This window comes from Physeter macrocephalus, chromosome 7 (genome assembly GCF_002837175.3).
Source record: "Physeter macrocephalus isolate SW-GA chromosome 7, ASM283717v5, whole genome shotgun sequence".
NCBI lineage: Eukaryota > Metazoa > Chordata > Mammalia > Artiodactyla > Physeteridae > Physeter > Physeter macrocephalus.
Window position 1 is genome coordinate 126,073,356 of NC_041220.1, and position 20,375 is coordinate 126,093,730.

General features: G+C 32.8%; 1 protein-coding gene across 1 annotated transcript in view; it reads left to right on the forward strand.

Annotated features, from left to right (window-relative positions):
* ADAD1 (adenosine deaminase domain containing 1) overlaps positions 1 to 15,472 on the forward strand; it is a 42,652-nt gene extending 27,180 nt beyond the window's left edge. The window contains exons 9-11 of the mRNA XM_007116072.2: positions 900 to 1,137; positions 5,275 to 5,407; positions 15,359 to 15,472. Coding sequence (XP_007116134.2) covers positions 900 to 1,137; positions 5,275 to 5,407; positions 15,359 to 15,472 — 485 coding nt within the window. The remainder of the gene's footprint in view (positions 1 to 899; positions 1,138 to 5,274; positions 5,408 to 15,358) is intronic.
* The last annotated feature ends 4,903 nt before the right edge of the window (positions 15,473 to 20,375 follow it).

Below are 20,375 nucleotides of genomic sequence, written 5' to 3' on the forward strand. Positions count from 1 at the left end.
CCCTGCATCGGCAGGCAGACTCTCAACCACTGCGCCACCAGGGAAGCCCTCATCTTCTTTTTACATCATTTTCTAGTTCCCAAATAATCATAGTGAGTGTAAGCCCAGTAGCCATCTCAACAGTTCCAGTGATGTGAAAACAAAACTTTATCTGTGAAATATGTCTAGTGGTATGTAAAGATTCTCTTGTTGTGAGAACTTCAGACCCTCCAAGGAGGAAAGAGATCTGCTTTGGAATTATTAATTTTTAAATAGGAATGACTGTTCCCTAACTTCTATTTTAAGTTTGACGCAGCCCATTTTTTTATACTAATCATCTTTTTGGGCTCTCCAACAGTAATTTTAACTGAGAACTCAAAGCTTTTGGCATTGGCCACAGTTATAATCAGAATTGGTCATTCTTTAAATTACTTCATGTTGTGAAACTAAACCATGTGTTACTGGAACAGTTGGAATCTGTGGCTCTCAGACGTGGAAAAATAACATACTTTAACCAACTGTTTCTCAGCTACATATATCTGCTACATTATGTGCTGGTTTCATGCTGTAATCTTAGAAATCAAGACAGAATGAGCCAGTTCTCTCTGGCAGAACCCTGTAAAAGTACTGATTTGTTTCTGGTCAGGTCTGGCTTTTTGCTTTCATTCAGTGGAATGTCAATTCATTATTTTCTGTAGAAGATTCTTTTTTGAATGGAAATTCTGACTTATTACCTTGTCTTATTCTGGTAAAGAGTATAGAAGTAGCTACTAAGAGAGTAGAAGTAGGAAAGAGAAGGTTGCAAGGTACAGGATAAAGAAGTGAACTATTTACAATTAAACTTTTATTTATCTCCTTTTTTTTCGGTATAGTCTTTTCATATTAAACTTCTGAGTATTTACTTTGTTTTTGCTTTCTAGGTGATGGGAATTGCAGTGATACTAGAGGCTTAGAAATTGCTATAAAGCAACGTGTTGATGATGCACTCACTTCAAAACTTCCAATGTTTTACTTGGTCAACAGACCTCATATTAGTTTAGTACCTTCTGCATATCCATTTCAAACAAACTTGGAATATAAATTCCTGAGTCTGAATTGGGCACAAGGGGACATTTCTTTGGAGATTGTGGCTGGCCTAAGTGGGAAGATCACCAAAAGGTTAGCATCACTAATTTCTTCAAAAATCACATATTAAGCAAAACAATACATTTTAATATGATTTTTAAAAACTCTCGTTTTTTGAATACAATTTTTTGAATTGTGAGTAATAATAATAATAGTTATCAAGTGTGACTATGTTGCAGGCATTGTACTAATTAAAAATCTTTTTTTTCCTGATGAGAACACAGTCCTGGAGAAGTTATATAATTTATCAAAGTTACATAGTAAGTGGTAGAGCCAGCATTCAAAATCAGTCTCCAGATCCTTTGTTTCTCTAGTGATCATTAGCATTAGAATTATATAATGTATTTGTTTTAAAAATTCAGTTTTTCCTACTGAATCTGAATGTCTGGATTTAAGGCTCCGGAATCTGTATTTTTGACAACTTTCCCAAATATTATTTATGTACACTTGAGTGTGAGAACTATTGTACTATGTTATACTGCTTTCTTCTAAAAACCCTGTGGGTTAGGTGATATTGTTGTTTTTTTTTTTTTACAGGTAAAGAAACTGAGATTCAAGCTAGTTTAAATATCGTGCTTAAAGTCACCCAACTATTAAGTGACACAGCTAGGATTCTGATGGGCATTTTATTTCCAAAGCCTTTGTTCTTAGCCATAATACATTGTGCCTTTTAGACATTTCTTTGTAATATTCCTGACATTGATTATCAAAACTAAAATCCTCCTTTTAGTGTGAAAATACATTTATAATGTGGTAATGAATAATGTTAAAAGTTTAAGTGCCTAAATTTGCTTTCTTTGTGAAAGCCAGATTTAAATTAATATCACATACAAATGTTTCTTGGTATGAACTCAGTCAGGCATACTATTGATTATTTCAACTAGGATGAATTATGCTATGTATGCATTGAGTCAGCATAAAGAAGTGTATTTCTGTTAATAACAGACTACACACATACAAATAAAACAGGTCTTCTGTGGAAGACATTGAAAAACTGTTTACTGAGGGACTTCCCTGGTGCTCCAGTGGTTAAGTCTCCATGCTTCCAATGTGGGGGGCATGGGTTTGATCCCTGCTCAGAGAACTAATATACCCCATGTGCCGCATGGCAAGGCCAAAAAAAAAATAATAAAAAAACTGTTTACTGAAAACATAAAATAATAGTATAACAAAGATGAAATTAATGTAAAATGAGCTTAACTCATTTATTATGGCTAAGTGCTTGCCAGGTGATTGCAAAGAAAGCAGATATGATCTGATTATTCATCCCCAAAGCATTACATAAGGCAAAGAACACTTTAGCAATATAATCCACGAAGAAGAACAGTTCTGAGTAACTGCAACAAATAACATAGTATCAACCTTCGTAAAGCAGAAATTACAGAAAATAAAAGGATAAATAGAAATACACTATTAGTTGAGGCAATAATTCACCTCTTTCAGTTCATAGCAGATTGAGTAAACAATAAGCAAGAATATAACAGTCTTAAATAACAATAAGGTAGATTTGATTAATTTTTTTAAAACTCTGCACCATAAAATATAAAATATACCTGCTTTTCAAGAACCTGCAGAACATTAACAAAAATTGACCATATGTTAGGCCACAAAGAAAATCTGAAATTCTAAGAAGTAAAAGTGATATAGACAGTGTTCTCTGATTGTGATGCAATCAAACTGTAAATAACAAAATCAGAATATTTAGAAACCACTTTCATTGGGAAAAAGAAGTTCTCCAACTTTTGGCTCAAAGAGGAACTATAAAATGAAACCACAGAATATATAGAATACAGAATATTTAGAATATTTAGAAAAAATATTAGAATATTTAGAAAACAAGGATATTTAGTGCATTGCATTTCAGAACTTGTAGGATATATAGCTAAAGCAAAGTGAATGGAAAAGCCAATTCTTTAGATGCTTATAGCAACAAATAATGAAAATAAACAATGAAGAAGTTCATAAAACTAGAAATGTAAATTTAAGAGCTAGAGAACTGAAGAAGTTAGAAATGATGATAAAAAAACTGATTCTGTGAAAAAAAATCAGTAGCTAATCTCATATATACTAATGATAAAGGAGTAATTACAGAGAAAATTAAAAGAAGTCATAAGAAACTTCTTTGCCCTACCATGCAAATATATTTGAAAATCTGGGTGCAATGCATATATTTCTAGGAAAAAGTTTTTCTAAAATTGGTACAGAAGAGGGAAAAAAATCTAACATTATTTTCTTGAGAAAGTTACCAAGAAGGTGCCCTACCTCTTTTTCAAAGAAAGCACCATTCTGAGGTGGTTCGGATTAATTTTATAAACCTTTAAATAGCAGAAACTTCCAGTGCTATCTAAAAAGATAGAAAACATTCAAATACTTTTTTGAAGCAAGTGTATCATTGATACTTAAACCTAATAGAAGATTGCTGCCCCCCCACCACAAAAGTTACAGACCAAGCTCACTTTTATATCCAAGCAAAATTGCTAAATAAAATATTAGGAAACAACCTTAAAATAATATATTTTATACAATAATACCAAGTGGCATTTTTTCTAGAAATGTGAGAATAACATAATAAAAATAATACCAAATTAGAAAGTCATATTAATATAATTTGTCATATTAATTGATCTAGGGAAAAACCATATATTCATTTTTATAAATTCTAAGAAGACATGTAATACAGCTCTACAACTATTCTAGATAAAGATACTCAATAAAAAAGGAATAGATATTTTTGTTAAGGGTAAAATATAACTTTATTAGTCCAAAAGTGCCATCATGATTAATGATGAAATCTCAGAGTCATTTCTACTAACATCTGAAACAAGACATGATTGTTTACTGTTATTGCTGTTATTTAACATGTTATTTAATGCATTTGAACAAAAGAAAGGAGAGATATAAAATATTGGAAAGGAGGAAGTAAAATTACGACTCTTTGCATATAGTGTCATTTTATGCCTGAAAAGCCCAAGAGAATCATCTAAAAAACCACCACCAAAAAAAGTATGATGGTGGAAAATTAATATATAGAGATTAGTACATTTCATTAATAGGCATGTATGTTAACTATTAATGCATATAAACTATCTCAAAACTTAGTGGCTTAAAACAACAACCATTTATTGATGTTCAAGTCCTTAGGTCAACTGAGCTAGATTTGGTCGGGCTCTCCCATGTGTCTGGGGTCCACTCTAGGTCAGCTGTAGGGCATCTTGGCTGATCTTAGAGGGACAGGTGGGCTCTGGTCCATGTGTTCTCTCACCTTCTAGTAGACCAGTCTTAGGAGGCTCACATGGCAGAGGAAGGGGTCCCGAGAGAATGAGAACACAAAACCTCTTGAGGCCCAGGCTTGGAACTGGCACATAGTCTATTTTATTCACCAAAACCAGTCACAAGGCCAGCCCAAATTCATGGGGAGGAGCAATCAACCATAGTTAGTGATGGGAGAATCTGAAAAGTTACATTGTAAAGAGCATGGAGACAGGGAGGAATAAAGGATTTTGGCAATTTTTGTGATCCATCACGAGAACAACTAATGAGAAGATATAATGAAGGGAAAGAGTTACAATAGCAAGAAGGCTCATGATCTGTGGACCCACTTCTATTAGAAACAGAAAAATACATATCTATATGTGCATACATACATATATATGGAGGGTGGTGAGGTGAGTGTGTATATTTTACTTTTTTAGTGAGTCAAAATTTACAGAGTGAAATGTACTGTACAATTTCATGAGTGTATATATATCTATCTATATATATAGATAGATATATATATGCCTGTGTAACCATTACCCCAGTCAGAATACAGGACATTTTCTTCATTTCAGAAAATACTTTTTTGCCCTCTTCTAGTCAATCCTTGGTAGAACCACTGTTTTAATTTGGATCACCATAGATTAATTTTGCTTCAAACAAAAGAAATGTTCCAAATATCCATCTTCTGCTTTAATTTTTAATGCAATACTTTGATAACTTAAACTACAATTTCATAAAAGAAATTAGCTTCAGAAAGTTATTCAGAATAATTTTATGTAAAAAAATTTCACTATATGCACTGCACACAATTGAGATAAATATTTGTAGATTCTGTGTTGAGTTTAATCCCTACAAGTGCCAACATAAATACTGAATAATGATTAGTGAATGTTTCATTCTTTTCTACTTCAGTTCCCCATTTAAAAGTGGTGTGTCAATGGCAAGTCGGCTTTGTAAGGCTGCAATGTTAAGTCGATTTAACCTGCTTGCCAAAGAAGCTAAAAAAGAAGATTTACTTGAAGCTAGTACATATCATGCAGCTAAGGTAAGTCTTTAAAGGAATGAAGCTAATCACTAAAATAAAAATTTCAGACAATAATAATGTGGTAATTTTATAATGATGATGATACATAGCAAAAGTTGGGTAAATAGTTCCTGAAAATAAGAGATTGCCATGTAGTGGTAAAATTAATTTTTAAGTGAACATGCTGGAAATTGGATATGTAAATAAGTGTTGCCCCTGAAAGTAGCTACCTCAGTATGGTGTGTACCTGCTTTGACAGTATTGATCAAAACCTCCTGTCGCACCCTGAGGAACAAAATGGTAATAAAATTTCTTATGTATATGATATTAGCTATGTTAACTATAGTATTTAAGTATTCTAAAATGATATATTAGTATGTTCATATAAATTAATTTGCCTCTCTTAAAATTGTGAAACACCTTTAATTTGAGTTTGTGATTTGGGCTTAAGTGATGTAGATAGCCTTTTTCTATCTTTAAAAATATATATATTTTTTTAGTATTACGAACATAATTCATGTTTGAGTAGAGAATTTGGAATTTTCTTTTTAAGTACAGAAGGGAACTATTACTTGTAAATCCACCTACTACTCAAATATAATACTCCTAATCTTGTAATGTAAGCATGTTATTTCAGTTTCTTGTCATGTGTTTATATTTTTGTGTATGTATATATTTTAAAATATTAAGCTTATATATGTGTATTAATCTGATTTTTTCATTCAACATACTATGACCTGAGCCATTTCATAGTATGATATATCCATGTTATCAAATTATTAAATACAAATTGTTTTGATAACCTAATTCAGTTTCAGTAATAATATAGTGTTATGTGAAAGTCTCTTAATTTCACCAATATCTTAATACTCAAACTGTATAATTCCATCCTGTAAAGCAATTAATATTAACTATAGGTTTGTTTGAATATACAAACATTTTTAAGTATAAAAACTTACCTAGACAGTTTCTGGTTTTGGCATAAAGAGGTTGCAAGTCATCTCTGTAAAAAAATATAAAACTGGACAAAATTATCAGGGGAAAAAACCCCTTTTCACAACTCTGGAAATTAACTAAAGGCAGAAAACACACTGAAAAGTGTATATTCTTGTAAAACTATTAGAACTTTGGGTAAGAACAGCAGGAATTTGTGGCACCTTTGCCCAAAGCTGTTCCTGTTCTCTCTCCTTCCTCTCTGCTAGTTTGAACGGCAAGAACTGTCGTTTTATCAGATTGAGAATGCCACCAAGAGTAGTAGATTTTCTGCTAGACGGGATGAACTTGATTTGTGGCAGAGGGTGAAAATTTGTGACTTTTTCAAGTAAATGTGCCAAACCTGGTAGAGGAAAAAAATGGAGAAAATCAGTAACTTCGCTGGCCCAAGGTTGCAGTCCTTGGGGCAAGTGGTATACCAGTTAGTAACTTAACAGGTAGATCTTGGAAGTGAAAGAGCCATGGAAGGGTTGAGAGAAATTCTCTATATATCCTTGGCTGACTGAGAAATTACACTCGTGTGCAATGGAGACTCAGGAGAACCCAGTAAAGAGTGAAAGTGTGAAATAGAACTGCCTGCAACGTTAAGTACACTGTACCACCCACCCCTCCCCAAATGAATTGATCAGAAAAAGGTGGAAGCCTTTTAGGTTTAAGGTGTTTGAGCATAATGTCTGCTGAAATCTTTTCCTTATCACTAAGCTATTTGTTTATCACTAAGCTTTGCAGATACAGGGTAACTACTAGGAAGCCAGGCTAAAACATAACAAAACTGGAAAGAGACAGTACACACCATGGGGAAAACAGATCTCACAATTGCAGCAAACTTAAAAAAATTAAAACAGAATCCAGAGTTGCTACAATATATTATCTAAAACGTCTGTTTCAACCAAAAATTATGGGATATGTAAAAAACAGGAAAGTAAAACCTATACTCAGGAAAAGTAGCATTCAATAGAAACTGGTTCTAAGTGGATCCCAATATTGAATATAGCAAAGGCTTCAAAGCAGCTATTATAAATATGTTCAAGTAATTAAAGGAAAATATAACAATGTTTCAGTAAATAGGTAGTCTCGGTAGAGAAATAGAAACTACAAAAAGAAAAACCCCAAATGAATATTCTAGGATTAAAACAATATATAATAACTGAAATGAATAATTCTCTAGATGGGTTCAACAGTACATTTGAGATTGCAGAAAAAGTATCAGTGGACTTTGAAAATAGATCAAAAGAAATTATTTTAAAGGACAGAATGAAACAGGTTAAAGAAAAATGAACAGAACTTCAAAGATTTGTGGAACAGTATTAAGTGTACCAACTTATGTTGGGTCGCCTCCGTTTTTTAAGTAAAAATAAGACACATTTTTCATTTTCACCAAGAACTTTACTGAACAACGTATTTACCCTTTTGTTCCACTACCTTCTGCCATTTTTCAGACAACTTCATAATTCCATCTTCCCAAAACTTTTTCTTTTCGAGTAAAGAACTGTTCTGTGTACCTTTTACAGTCTTCCAGGGAATTGAAATTTTTTCAATTAAGAGAATTTTGTAAAGAGCGAAGTAAATGGAAATCCAAAGGTACAATGTCTGGTAAATACAGCAGATGAATCAGAACTTCCCAGCCACGGTGTAACAGCTTTTGCCTGGTCATCAAAGAAACATGCTGTCTTGTGTTATCCTGATGGAAGATTATGCATTTTCTGTTGCCTAATTCTGGATGCTTTTCATCTAGTGCCGCTTTCAGTTGGTCTAATTGGGAGCAGTACTTGTTGGAATTAATCGTTTGGTTTTCTGAAAGGAGCTCATAATGGAGGACTCCCTTCCAATCCCAGCATATACACAACATCAACTTCTTTGGATGAAGACCAGCGTTTGGTGTGGTTGGTGGTGGCTCATTTCACTTGCCCCATGATCTCTTCCGTTCCACATTATTGTACAGTATCCACTTTTCATCGCCCGTCACAATTTGTTTTAAAAACGGAATGTTTTCATTACATTTAAGTAGAGAATTGCATGTGGAAATATAGTCAAGAAGGTTTTTTTTTGCTTATCTTATGTGGAACCCAAATATCAAAGTGATTAACATAACCAAGCCTGGTGCAGATGATTTTCAGCACTTGATTTGGATATTTTGAGTATGTTGGCTATCTCCCGCATGGTATAACTTTGATTGTTCTCAGTTAATGTCTTGATTTGATCGCTGTCAACTTCAACTGGACTACCCGACCGTGGAGCATCCTCCAGCGAGAAATCTCCAACACCACACTTCAAAAACCACTTTTGACACATTTGATCAGTCACAGCACCTCCGTACACTGCACAAATCTTTTTGTGCATTTCGGCTGCATTTTACCTTTCTTGAAACAATAAAGCATAATATGCTGAAAATGTTGCTTTTTTTCTTCCATCTTCGGTATTAAAATGGCTACACAAAAATTCACCAATTTTGTTAAGTCTTTTTTTAAATGCACAATGATATGACAGCTGTCACATACAATCTAACAAAATTGTTTTGAATGAAGTTGAAGACAACTAAGTGATACTAGAGCCATCTTACGGAAAAAACCAAACGAACCTTTTGGCCAACCCAATGCTAGGACTCCTAGAAGAAAAGGAGAGAGAAAAGGGATCAGGAAAAACACTTGAAGAAATTACTAAAAAAAGAAACCATATTTGAGGAAGAATAGTAACAGATCCAAGAAGCTCAAGAAACCCCAAGAAAGAAAAAAAATAAAGATTCACACCTAGATACATTATAGTCAAACTGCTTAAGACCAAGACAAAGAGAAAATCTTGAAAGCAGCAAGAGAGAAAATAGTTATCAACCATAGACCAATACAATTAAGGCTGATTTCTCATTAGCAGTAATGGAAGCAAACCCAGAAGAGCCAAAGCAATCTTGAAAAAGAACAAAGTTGGAGGATTCACACTTCTTGATTTCAAAGCATACTACAAAGCCATAATAATCAAGATAGTATAATACTGGTATTAGTATAAACATATAGATCAATGGAATATAATTCACAGTCCAGAAATAAACCCTGGCAATTATGGTCAATTGATTTTTAACAAGAGTGCCAAGATCATTCAGTGGGAAAAAAATAGTCTTTTCAGTAAGTAGTCCTAGGACAACTGGATATCCCCATGGAAAAGAATGAACTTGGACTTCTACCTCATACCATATACAAAAATGAACTCAAAATGGATAGACCTACGTAAGAGCTAAAACTATAAAACTCAGAGAAAAACATAGGAGAAAATATTTGTATTCCTAAGTAAGAAAAAAGGCTTTTTAGATCTGATAACAAAAACACAATCCAGAAGAGAAAAAAAATAGTATTTTAAACTTCATTAAAAGTAAAACTTTTGCATTTCAAAAATTATCATTAGGAAATTTGCAAATCATATTTTAATAAGGGACTTGTATCCAGAATACACAAAAAACTTTTGCAACTCAATAATAAAAAGACAGATGACCAAATTTTTTGAATGAGCAAAGGATTTGAACAGACATTTCTACAAAGAAAATTTTAAAATGGCCAATAAGCATATGATGTTCAACGTAGTCATTAGGAAAATGTGAATGAAGACCACAGTGATATACTACTTTACACACATTAGGATATAGCTATAATAAAGAATGACATTAACAAGTGTTGTCAAGAATGTGAAAAAATTGGAACTATCATGCATTGCTGATAGGACTATAAAATGGTACATCTACTTTGGAAAACAATTTAACAGTTCCTCAAAAAGTTAAATATGAGTTATCATGTAACCCAGGAATTTCACTCCTAGGTATATGCATAAAAGAATTGAAAACACTTATCCACACCAAAACTTATATATAAATGTCTGTAACAGTATTCGTAATACAGAAAAGGTAGAAACAATCCCAATGTTCATCCACTGATGAATGGATAAACAAAATGTGGCATGTCCATACTATGGATTACCATTCATCCGTAAAAGGAACTCTGAAGTACTGATACATTCTACAGTGTGGGTCAACCTTGAAAATGTTAAGTGAAAGAAGCCAGCCACAAAAGGCTGCATGTATGATTCCATTTATATGAAATGTCTATAATAGGCAAATTCATAGAAACAGAAAGTAGATTACTGATTTCCAGGGGCTGTGGGGAGGAGAGAATGAGGAGTGACTGCTAATGGGTCAGGATTCCTTTAAAAACAAAAACAAAATAAAAACATTGCCAGGTAGACAAAAATTAAGAAAATTTGTTGTTAGCAGAACTTCTCTAGAAGGAATTCCAAAGGAAGTACTTGAGGCTTGGAAGAAATTATACCAGATGATAACAAGTCTACAGGAGGGAATAAAGAATACTATAAACAGTAATTATGTGGGTAGATATAAAAGATGTGTGTATTTTTTCTCTTATTTTCTTTAAAAAACCAAAGTTGTTTAAAATTATTTTAGCACTGTATTATTGAGTTTTATAATGTATGTAAGTGGAGTATAAATGGCAATAATAAAGTACAGAGAAAGAAATGGATCAATATTGGAATAAAGTTGATATATATTAGCAGGATTAAGTCAGTATGAATCTGAAGCAGACTATGGTAAGGGAAAGAGGCATATTGTAATTCCTAAAGTAGCCATGAAGAGAATAGCTGGAAAACTACAGCTAAAACATCAACAGAGGAATTAAAATGGCATACTAAAAATGCATTTTTAAAAGGCCTAGAAGGCAATAAAGAAGCAGAGAAATAAAGGACACAGGACTTGGAAAATAAAGTGAAATGGCAGACATAAATCCACTATATCAATAATTACATTAAATTTGAATATTCTAAATACTCCAGAAAAAAGACGGAGATTTTTCAGATTGGGCTAAAAAGCAAGATCCAACTGTATACTGTCTGTAAGAGACACATTAAATTCAAAGACACAAATAAGTTGAAAGTAAAAGCATGAAAAAAAAGACATACCAGGCAAACAAGAGCAGTAAGAGAGCTGGAGTGTTTATATTAATATCAACCAAGTACACATCAAGATGAGCAGTAATACTAGAGACAAAGGATAACGTGTTATAGTGGTAAAAGGTTAATACATTAGGAACATACAACAATTATATAAGTATATGGGTATAACAGCAGAATCCCAAAATACATAAGCAAAAAATGACAGCATTTAAAGGTGAAATGGACAATTCTACAATTATAGTTGGAGGTTTTAATGTTCCTCTCTCAGTAATTGATAGTTCAATTAGACAGAAAATCAGTAAGAATATAGAAGGCTTGAATAACACTACAAACCAAACAGACTAAACACTATACCCAACAGCAGAATATATATTCTTTTCAAATACACATGGGGCATTCTCCACTATAGGCCATAAAGCAAGTCTCAATAGTTTAAAAGGATTAAAATCATACAAAGTATGTTCTGACTACTATGGAATTAAATTAGAAATCAACAACAGAATGAAATCTAGAAATAATTATACATTTGGAAATTAAACAACTTCTAATCCACAAGTCAAAGAAGAAATTACAAGGGAAATTAAGAAATATCTCAAACTGAATGAAAATGAAAATACAGCATATTCAAATTTAGAGAATATAATCAAAGAAGTGCTTAGAAATGCATAGCTTTAAATGCTTATATTAGAAAGGAAGAGAACCGTAAAATCAGTTATTTAACCTTCCACCTCAAGAAGTTAGAAGAGCAAATTTAAAAAAAAAAAATGAGAGAAGAAATAATATAGGATGGGTTGGAAATTAATGAGATAAAAGACAGGAAAATCAATAGAAAAGTCAATGAAATCAAAAGTTGGTTCATTGAAAAAAATCAACAAAAAGATTCATAATACTTTAGCTAGACTAAAGAACTAAGAAATAACTGAGAAATAAGAGACAACGCAAGTGATCAAAATGTTGATGAAAGAAGAGTCATCACTGACGACCCCAAAGAGCTAAAATAATTATAAGGAAATACTATAAACAACCTTTTGTCAACAAATTAGACAAGTTAGATGAAATAGATGCATTCCTAGAAAGACAAATTATAAAACTTGACTAAACAGAACATCTGAATTGAACTAAAGTAAAAAAAAATTGAATTATTAGTTAAAATTCTTTACTTAAAGAAAAGCACAAGTGCAGTTATGGCCTCGCTGGTGAATTCTACCAAACATAACAGCAAAAATTAACATAAATCCTACAAAAACTGTTTAATAAAATAAAGGAGGAGAGAATGCTTCCCAACTCATTTTATGAGGCCAGTATAATAACCCTGATACCAAAAGTGGGCAGAAACATCACAGGAAGTGAAAACTACAAATCAGTATCTCTTAGGAACATAAATGCAAAAATTCTTCATAAGATATTTACAAACCAAATCCAGCAACATATAAAAAGGATTATACACCATGACCAAGGAGGTTTATTCCAGGATGCAAGGGTGATTTAACATCAGAAAATCATTTGATGTATTACGTGAATATATTCAAGTTCAAAACCCACATACTTATCTCAGTAGATCTACATAATGCATTTGACAAAATCCAACACCTATTCACAATAAAAACACTGAACAAATAAGAAATAGAAGTGAACTTCCTCAACCAGATAAAGGGCATCAATGAAAAACTACAGTTTAGCTGACAATGCTGAAAAGCTGAGTACTGTTTCCCCTTCCCCCAGAGATTGCTCTCACCCCTTCTAGTCAGCATGATCTATAGGTCCTAGGCAGAGCAGCAAGGCAAGAAAAAGGAATAAAAGGCATCCAGACTGGAAAGGAAGTAGAAAAACTGTCCTTATTTCTAAATGATCTTGTATGTAAAATATCCTGTGGAATCTACCAAAAACAACTATATCATATGTGAATTTAGCACACAGTGTAAGAACAATATAGAAAAATAAATTGTATATTTATATACTAGGACTGAACACTCCAGAATTAAACTTGAGAAAAAAATTTCATCCGCAGGAGCATAAAAATAAAGTTAGGAATAAATTTAATAAAAGAAGGTAAGACCTGTACACCAAAAATGATGAAACATTGCTGAGAGAAATTTTAAAAGACCTAAGTAAGTGGAGAGGTGTACCAATTCATAGATTGGAAAACTCAGTATTTTTAGAATGTCACTTCTCTCCTAAATAATCTATGGATTCAGTGCAAGTTCTATCAAAATCCCAGTAAGCTTTTGTGTAGAAATTGACAAGCTGATTCTAAAATTGTTACGTAAAATCCAAAGGACATAGAAGAACCAAAACAATTTTTAAGAAGAACAAAATTGGTAGTTACCCTACCTAGTTTCAACAACTTACCATAAAGCCACAGTAATCAAGACAATGTATTGATGTAATGATAGACATATAGATCAATGGAACAGAATAAGAGACCAGAAATAACACCCACACACTTACAATCAATTGATTTTGTACAATGGTACAAAGTAATTTAATGGGAGAAAGAACAATCTTTTCAACAAATGGTGCTGGAACAGTTGGGTATCTGTGGGCAAGCCAAAAAATTAACTTAGACTTACATCAGTCATACAAAAACTTCAAAATAGATCGTAGAACTAAAAGAGGTTAAAAACTATAAAAACTTCCAAAGAAAATGTGAGGAAACATTTGTCTTCCTGGGTTAGGCAAATTTTTCTTAGATATGACACCAAAAGCACAATCCATAAAAGAAAAAATTGATGGACTCCAGAATTTAAAACTTGGATTAAGAAAATGAAGATACAAGCCACAGAATGGAAGAAAATACTTGCAAATCATACACTTGACAAAGGTCTTAGATCTAGAATAGATAAAGAACTCTTATAATTCATTATTAAGTGGGCAAACAACCCAGTTTTTCAAAGTGGCAAATAATATATACAAATGGCTAATACACATATAAAAGATAATCAGCCTGATTACTCATTAGAGAGATGCAGAATCAAACCACAATGAGATACCACTGCACACCTACTAAAATCCAAAAGACTGACTACCCCGGGTGTTTTTACGGCGAAACTAGAAACCTGTTGCACTGCTGACGGGAATGTTAAAATGGTATAAAGCACTTTGGAAGACAGTTTGGCAGTTTGTTATGGAGACAAACATATACTTACCATGTGATCCAGCACTTCCATTGGTATCTATCCAGGAGAAACAAAAACTTATATCCACACAAGCCTCTTCATAAATGTTTGCAGCATCATTATTTATAGTAGCCAAACCTGGAAACAGTTCAAATGTTCATCAGCTGGTGAATGCATGAACAATGTGATATATCCATATGATGTAATACTAATCAACAATAAAGAGGAACAAACTGATACATCAAGCAACATGAATGAATCTGAAAATGGTACGCTAACGGAAGGAAATCTGACACAAAAGAGTACATGCTGTGTTAATCCCTTTTAATGAAATTTCTTGAAAAAGCAAAACTAGAGACGGAAAGTAGATTCGTGATTGCCTAGGACTGGGGCTGGAAATATAGAGCACAATGGAACTTTTTGCAGGTGATGGAACTGTTTTACAACTGGACAGTGATGGTTGTACACATATATAAATTTAGTTAAAAAACATCAAACTGAATACTTACTGGTGGGTGATTTTATGGTATACATATATTACCTAAGTATAGCTGTTTTTTTTTAAGTATGTTCATTTTAAAAAAATGAAAGGAAAGAAACCAAAATATTAATGATGGTTATCTATAGTTTGGGGATTACAGGTGATTTTTATTTACTTCTGTTTTCTCTATTTTTCAAGTTTTCTGTAATGAGTATGATTACTCTTCTAATTAAAAATTAAAGAAGAAAAATTGTCTTTTAGGAGTGTTGGGAAGGAAAATTTTTAGTTTCAAAAACAATACTGAGAAAAATGGGAAATCAAAAAGATTTTTCTTAATTTTTAAAATGTCAAACTAAAGAAAGAAGATTAGGGCTACTTACTTTTCATAAGCCTAATTCTGCCTATGTTCTATAATTCAATATTTTTTTCTTTCTGTAGCATATGTCTGGATCCTATCAAGAAGCTAAAACTTTGTTGAAATCCTACCTACAGCAGCATGGCTATGGCTTCTGGATTGTGAAATCTCCCTGTATAGAGCAATTTAGTATGTGAATTAAGCAATCCATTGTCATGTTAACAGTCTTTGTGTGTGTGTGTTTTGACTACTAATTTTTTTTTTTTTTTTTGCGGTACGCGGGCCTCTCACTGTTGTGGCCTCCCCCGTTGCGGAGCACAGGCTCCGGACGCGCAGGCTCAGCGGCCATGGCTCACGGGCCCAGCCGCTCCGTGGCATGTGGGATCTTCCCGGACCAGGGCACGAACCCGTGTCCCCTGCATCGGCAGGCGGACTCTCAACCACTGCGCCACCAGGGAAGCCCTTAAATTTTTTTTTTAATGTTGGTGGTTTTCAGCTTTTAAAATCAGAGTCATGCAACAGCAGTGTTCAGAGATTGCTGAAATTTTGTAAATATTCATGTCAATTTACGTTGAAACATTAGGGTTTTAAATGTTTTTTAGTTTTTGAAAAAATAATTACCTGCTTGATTATATAGCTATTTTGTATTTATTTTTATAGACATTATAAAGCCATTACCCTTTTGTAATTTAAAAGAATTTTCATTTTAAGTTTTTGCTTTAAAGTTATTTGTTCAGCAAAGATATTCAGCATTGTGTCCTGATATCTCACTCAAGTTTTTTCTTAATTAAAAATCGGAATTCAAGAATATAAATAATAATTCTTACTCATTTGTTGATTAAATCAACAGACATTTGAATGTCTAATATTTGTCAATAACCATAGTAAGAAACAGTAACTAAAACATCATTTCTCATGTCAGAGAAGCTCTTGAATGCAAACTGAACATGTAAATGCAGAAAAATGTTAACCATGTTAGGGAATAATTTTTGATACATTAGTTATTCTGATTAATAGAGGATTATCGTAAATGCTTTAAGATTGCCTATTTTCAGGTATTCTGTAAGAGTCATCCAAATGTTATTCATTATAATTTAGATTAGTAGGGATTTCTAATAATAGATCAATAAAAGATTATTTAGCTTTATATTTGTATTTGTTTATACAGTTAGAGGAAAGAGAAAGTTTAGTTACTCTTGGGTTAGGATATATATCTTTATTGAAGTTGGGAGTTTGTTCCATACTTCAGCCTCTTCAATTTCTTCCTTAGTTTAAATCACAGATGAATTAAGCATTGGCTCTCAGACTTTGTTCCTCTTAGCTTGGATCTTTATTAAATTAGTAAGTCTTACTCCAACTCCAACCCATATGAACTATTATAATCTCTGATAAGGTTAATGTAGAGTTTTTGTGTTTTTGGTTTTTGGATTTGTTTTATGTCTATTCTAAAAGTATGGTAGAGTTTAGTTGATGAACATTGAAGTCATTCTGGAAAGACATACTTACATGTCTTTCAGTAGACTAGATTTTATACTTACCAGTAGGTTGAACCATGTGAAATTGCCATTTTTATGGGGCGGGAGGTAGGTCAAAAATGGTCAAATATGGGCAGTTTCATGTGGATCAACATAAATATACTATTATTAATAAGTTTCATTTCCATCAATTAGATGATATCTAGTGCTTATTTCTCTAAATTGGTATTTCCTTCTAAAATCATTTTAGTCTCTTATCTGGGTTGATTCCATCTACAGCTAATTTCCAGCCTTTATTTCTGTTACTTTACCTCTCTTTGATAGTAAATTGCCTCTAAAAATACAGCACCTTTCATCTTCTCTTGGCTCTTCACATTTGTGGGTATGTTGCTTTTGACTGACACAAAAAAAAGCACCAAGTGGTTAATATTTGCCTCTGAAAGTTTTATCTAACTAGTGAAAGGTCATATGTTAGACAATTTATTTCCTCAAGAAATTTTTAATTTTAAGGGTAAGATAAAACAAATATACCCAGCTGTTTTATAGACAGAATCTAGTAAGTGCCACTTATTTATTCAAGTGGTCACTGAGTGTCTCTGTGTATGTATTATGTCTACTTAACTTACATATGGTGTTGTGATTTAGAGAAAGATTATATTCTAGAGAGGGATAAGCTATATAAAGGGTAAAGGAGATGGCATTTAGTAGAAGGCAGTCATTTAGCAGAAGGGGCAGGATATAGATGTGAAACCCAACATTGGCTGTTATGACTCTTGACAATTGTAAATTATTTAATTTCTTTTAGCTCAATGTTTTATCTTTGCAAGGATGAAATTGGTACTTGTGGTTGTTATTCTTTGTTCAGGGTTGGAAGCTTAATAGAAAGGACTTCAGGCTACCCTTCATCAAAAGTGGAGATGCTTATTATCTCTTCTATATATAATGTATTGGGGTTGTACAAAATATTTTGCTTTAAGAAAAGCAAACTTTTTAATATAAATCATATGTAATGTTTAATTTATAAGCATGCTGAACACATTATTTGTAAGCATGATAAATACGTTATTTGTGGCAGATATTTTTCAAAGATTTTTATAAGAAAGGTAGATAATTATGAAATACTTTTATGTAGAAGGATTAGGGGTTAGCTATTTCTAAATACAGGAAAAACATTTTCTTCAAAGTTCCATTTATTTTTAAAGTTCTGTTGGGAAAAGCAAACTTCTAAATTTACACTTCTGAACCTCTACTTCTAAAGTTGTTCAAAAACCCATGAAACTAGTTTAAAGTCCTCATTTACTCCAAAGTTCTGTTATGTTACCTGAAGCAAGCACTGAAAGATGGGTAAAATTGAGAAGGTTGAAATGAGAGAGAATGCATTCCACTTGGAAATTATGAAGCAAAGATTAGAGGGGAAATGTTACAGTGTTTGAGGCCAATATAGAACACTGGTTGGAAGATTTGAGAAATGAGTCTAGCAGATGTTCTCAGTTTGGTAGGCAGAAGGGAGTCCTTGAAAGATTTTGTGTAGGGAAGTGACCTACAGTAAAACAGTATTTCACAACATTTTCTTTGTTTACTTATTATGGAAATTTTCAGACATACAGAAGTAGAGAGAGTAGTACCCATCACACCTGTATTATTAAATCATGGCATGATTATTAAAACAATTTTGTTTCACTATACCTCCCCAAAGTAGATTATGTTAGAGCAAATATCAGACATGTTATTTCATCTGGAAATACTTTGATATGTATCTGTAAAATATGAGGACTCTTTAATACACACACACACACACACACACGTGTGTGTGTATAACCACAATTCAATTAGTGTACCATAAGAATTAATAGTAATTCTCTCATCTCATAAATGTTGTATATATTGTTGGAATCAAGATCAAAATTACATCCATGAATTGAAATTAGAATTTTTGTTAAGTATCTCTTAATCTATAGATGCCCTCTCATTTTTTTCTTTTAATTTAGTTCTTGAAAAAACTGGGTTCTTTGTTTGCAAAGTTTCCCACAGTCTCATTTTGCTGCTGTTATTGGTTATTGCTGTTATTTCTTTTGCTCTCTCACGATTTGATGACTATCTTTAGTGTTACATTTGAATTCCTTTTTCTTTTCTTGCATGTGTATCTATCACAGATTTTTGGTTTGTGATTATCATGCAATTTTTATATAGCAATCTATATATATACATGATGGTTTTAAGTTGCTGGTCTCTTTTTAACATCTTTATTGGGGTATAATTGCTTTACAATGGTGTGTTAGTTTCTGCTTTATAACAAAGTTAAGTTGCTGGTCTCTTAATTTCAAATGCATATTAATAACTTTGCATTTGTTCTCACCTCCCATCACGATTACTGCCTTTTATATCATATTTTACATCTAATTGTTTTGTGTATCCATTAACTGCTTATTATGGATATAGGTGATTTTACTACTTCTTTTAACCTGTCTACTAGCTTTTTGTGTGGATCATTTCTTACGTTTACTGTATGTTTGCCTTAACTGATGAGCTTTTTCATAATGTTCCTGTTTCCAGTTGTGACCTTTTCTTTTTCACTTAAAGAAGTTCCTTTAACAATTTTTGTAAAGCTGGTTTGGTGGTACTGAATTCTTTTACCTTTTTCTTATCTGTAAGACTTTTGATCTGCCCATCATATCTGAGTGAGAGCCTTGCCAGGTAGAGTATTCTTGGTTGTAGGTTCTTTCCTTTTATCACTTTAAATATATTGTGCCACTCCCTTCTAGCTTTCAGAGTTTCCACTAAAAAGTCAACTGATAGCCTTATGGAGTTCCCTTATATGTTATTTGTTGCTTTTTCCTTGCTGCTTTTAATATTCTCTCTTTATCTTTAATTTTTGCCATTTTAATTACAGTGTGTCTTGGTGTCTTCCTCTTTGGGTTAATCCTGTGTGGGATTCTCTGTGCTTTATGGACTTGGATGTCTGTTTCCTTTCCCCGATTAGGGAATTTTTTAGCTGTTATGTCTTTAAGTATATTCTCAGCTTCATTCCCTCTCTTCTTCTTTTGGGATCCCCTATAATGCAAATATTAGTGTGCTTGATGTTGTCCCAGAGGTCTCTTAAGCTGTCCTTATTTTCAGTCTTTTTTCTTTTTTCTATTCAGTATCAATGATTTTTAACTACTCTGTCTTCTAGCTCACTGATCCATTCCTCTGTATCATTTAGTCTTCTGATGTATTTTTCATTTCAGTTATTGTATTTTTCTTCTCTTTTTGGTGGTTCTTTATAATTTCTAACTCTTTTTTAAAAACTTCGAACTTCTTGCTCTATGCATCCATTCTTCTCCCAAGTTGTTTGATCATTTGTACGATCCCTACCCTCAACTCTTTTTCGGGTAGGTTGCCTAACTCCACTTCACTTAGTTCTTCTGGGGTTTTATCTTGTTCCTTCATCTGGGACATGGTCCTATGTCACCTCAGTTTGCCTAAGTTGCTATTTGTATTTTTATGTATCTGGTAGATTAGTTATGTTTCCTGACTTTGGAGAAGTTCCCTTTGTATGAGGCATCCTATGCATCCCAGCAACATATTCCCCTCTAGTCATCCGAACTGTATCTCTAGGGGTTCCCTTTATGAGGGCTACAGGGTC